The following is a 1,083-nucleotide window of genomic DNA, read 5'->3' as shown; positions in this document are numbered from 1 at the left end:
TGTGAAGAAAGTGCTTTCTTGTACTCTTAACAGTCACAATTGGGGCCAAGTTTCTAATACACAAAACTTGGAGGACACAATTCAAGCTTCAGGGTGTTTTGGCGGGACACAATTCAATGGCTTTCACCAGATGTGTTCCCTGGACCTTGTGCTTTTCAGCCCCTGAAATTGTGAGCAATACATAATGTTTCTTTACAAATTACCCAGTTTCAGGTATTTTGTCAGAAGCAACTGAGATGGACTAATACTGCAACTTTTCAAGGAGAGATTGGCAATTCAATGACATGGACTGCTGGTTTTGACAGAGTATCAGGACTTTGAAGAAACAGAGCTGAACGATTGTAGGCAAAGTTGTTTTGGAAAAATCTATGACTGGACATTTCAAAATGTGCCATAGTTGAAAATAATGGCTTTCCAATCTAATACCCATCAGAAGGCCATTATACAGCAGGGAGTTCTCTGTAACTAATGTGATACAACACATAGACTTCACTCAGTCACTTTCTCACTGTCATCCATGCATGGGTTCAATAATATAAATTTCAGCTGACACATGACCACTGGCACTTCTGAGCATCCAACATGCCAAAGAATAACCAAAACTGGAACCCTATATGGTAACACACATCAGGGATCAGATTAACAACTAGTGTCCAGTGGATCATAGTGAACAGGAAGGAGTGGACAGTTCCTCCCCTGGTGTTATATTCCTGAGCATGAACCTTCCTCCCAGGCTGGTTGTGTAGAGAGAATCCCTAGTTCCAGAAGCTGCACTTTCCTTTATGGTCTGTTCAGAGGTATGGGGTGTATTTCCACGAACATTTTCCAGGGCTCAAGCATCCTGCAAGGGACAAGGGACTTTATTCCCCCTCCATCGCTTGCTTAATTGAAAATTCAAAATCCTTAAAACTTGATTAATTCTACTACGGCATTTCTAAATCAGGCCTGCCAAATAATTCATCCACAGCATGGTCCTTGAATCTCTTCTGTAGAATAGATATTATTAAAGGCAGAGAGCTAGGCAAAAACAAACAAAAACAAAACAAAACAGAACAAAACAAAAACCCACATTCAAGGAAATAA

General features: G+C 40.4%; 1 gene segment (V, D, J or C); it reads left to right on the top strand.

Moving 5' to 3' along the window:
* The window catches only part of LOC103583807, a 5,171-nt gene extending 4,774 nt beyond the window's left edge, over positions 1 to 397 (top strand). Inside the window, 1 exon segment of the V gene segment in view lies at positions 339 to 397. Coding sequence covers positions 339 to 397 — 59 coding nt within the window.
* The last annotated feature ends 686 nt before the right edge of the window (positions 398 to 1,083 follow it).

Source organism: Galeopterus variegatus, unplaced genomic scaffold (genome assembly GCF_000696425.1).
Source record: "Galeopterus variegatus unplaced genomic scaffold, G_variegatus-3.0.2 Scaffold28626, whole genome shotgun sequence".
Lineage (NCBI taxonomy): Eukaryota > Metazoa > Chordata > Mammalia > Dermoptera > Cynocephalidae > Galeopterus > Galeopterus variegatus.
The sequence above is the reverse complement of the archived record's forward strand: the minus strand, read 5'-3'. Positions and strand labels throughout refer to the sequence as shown.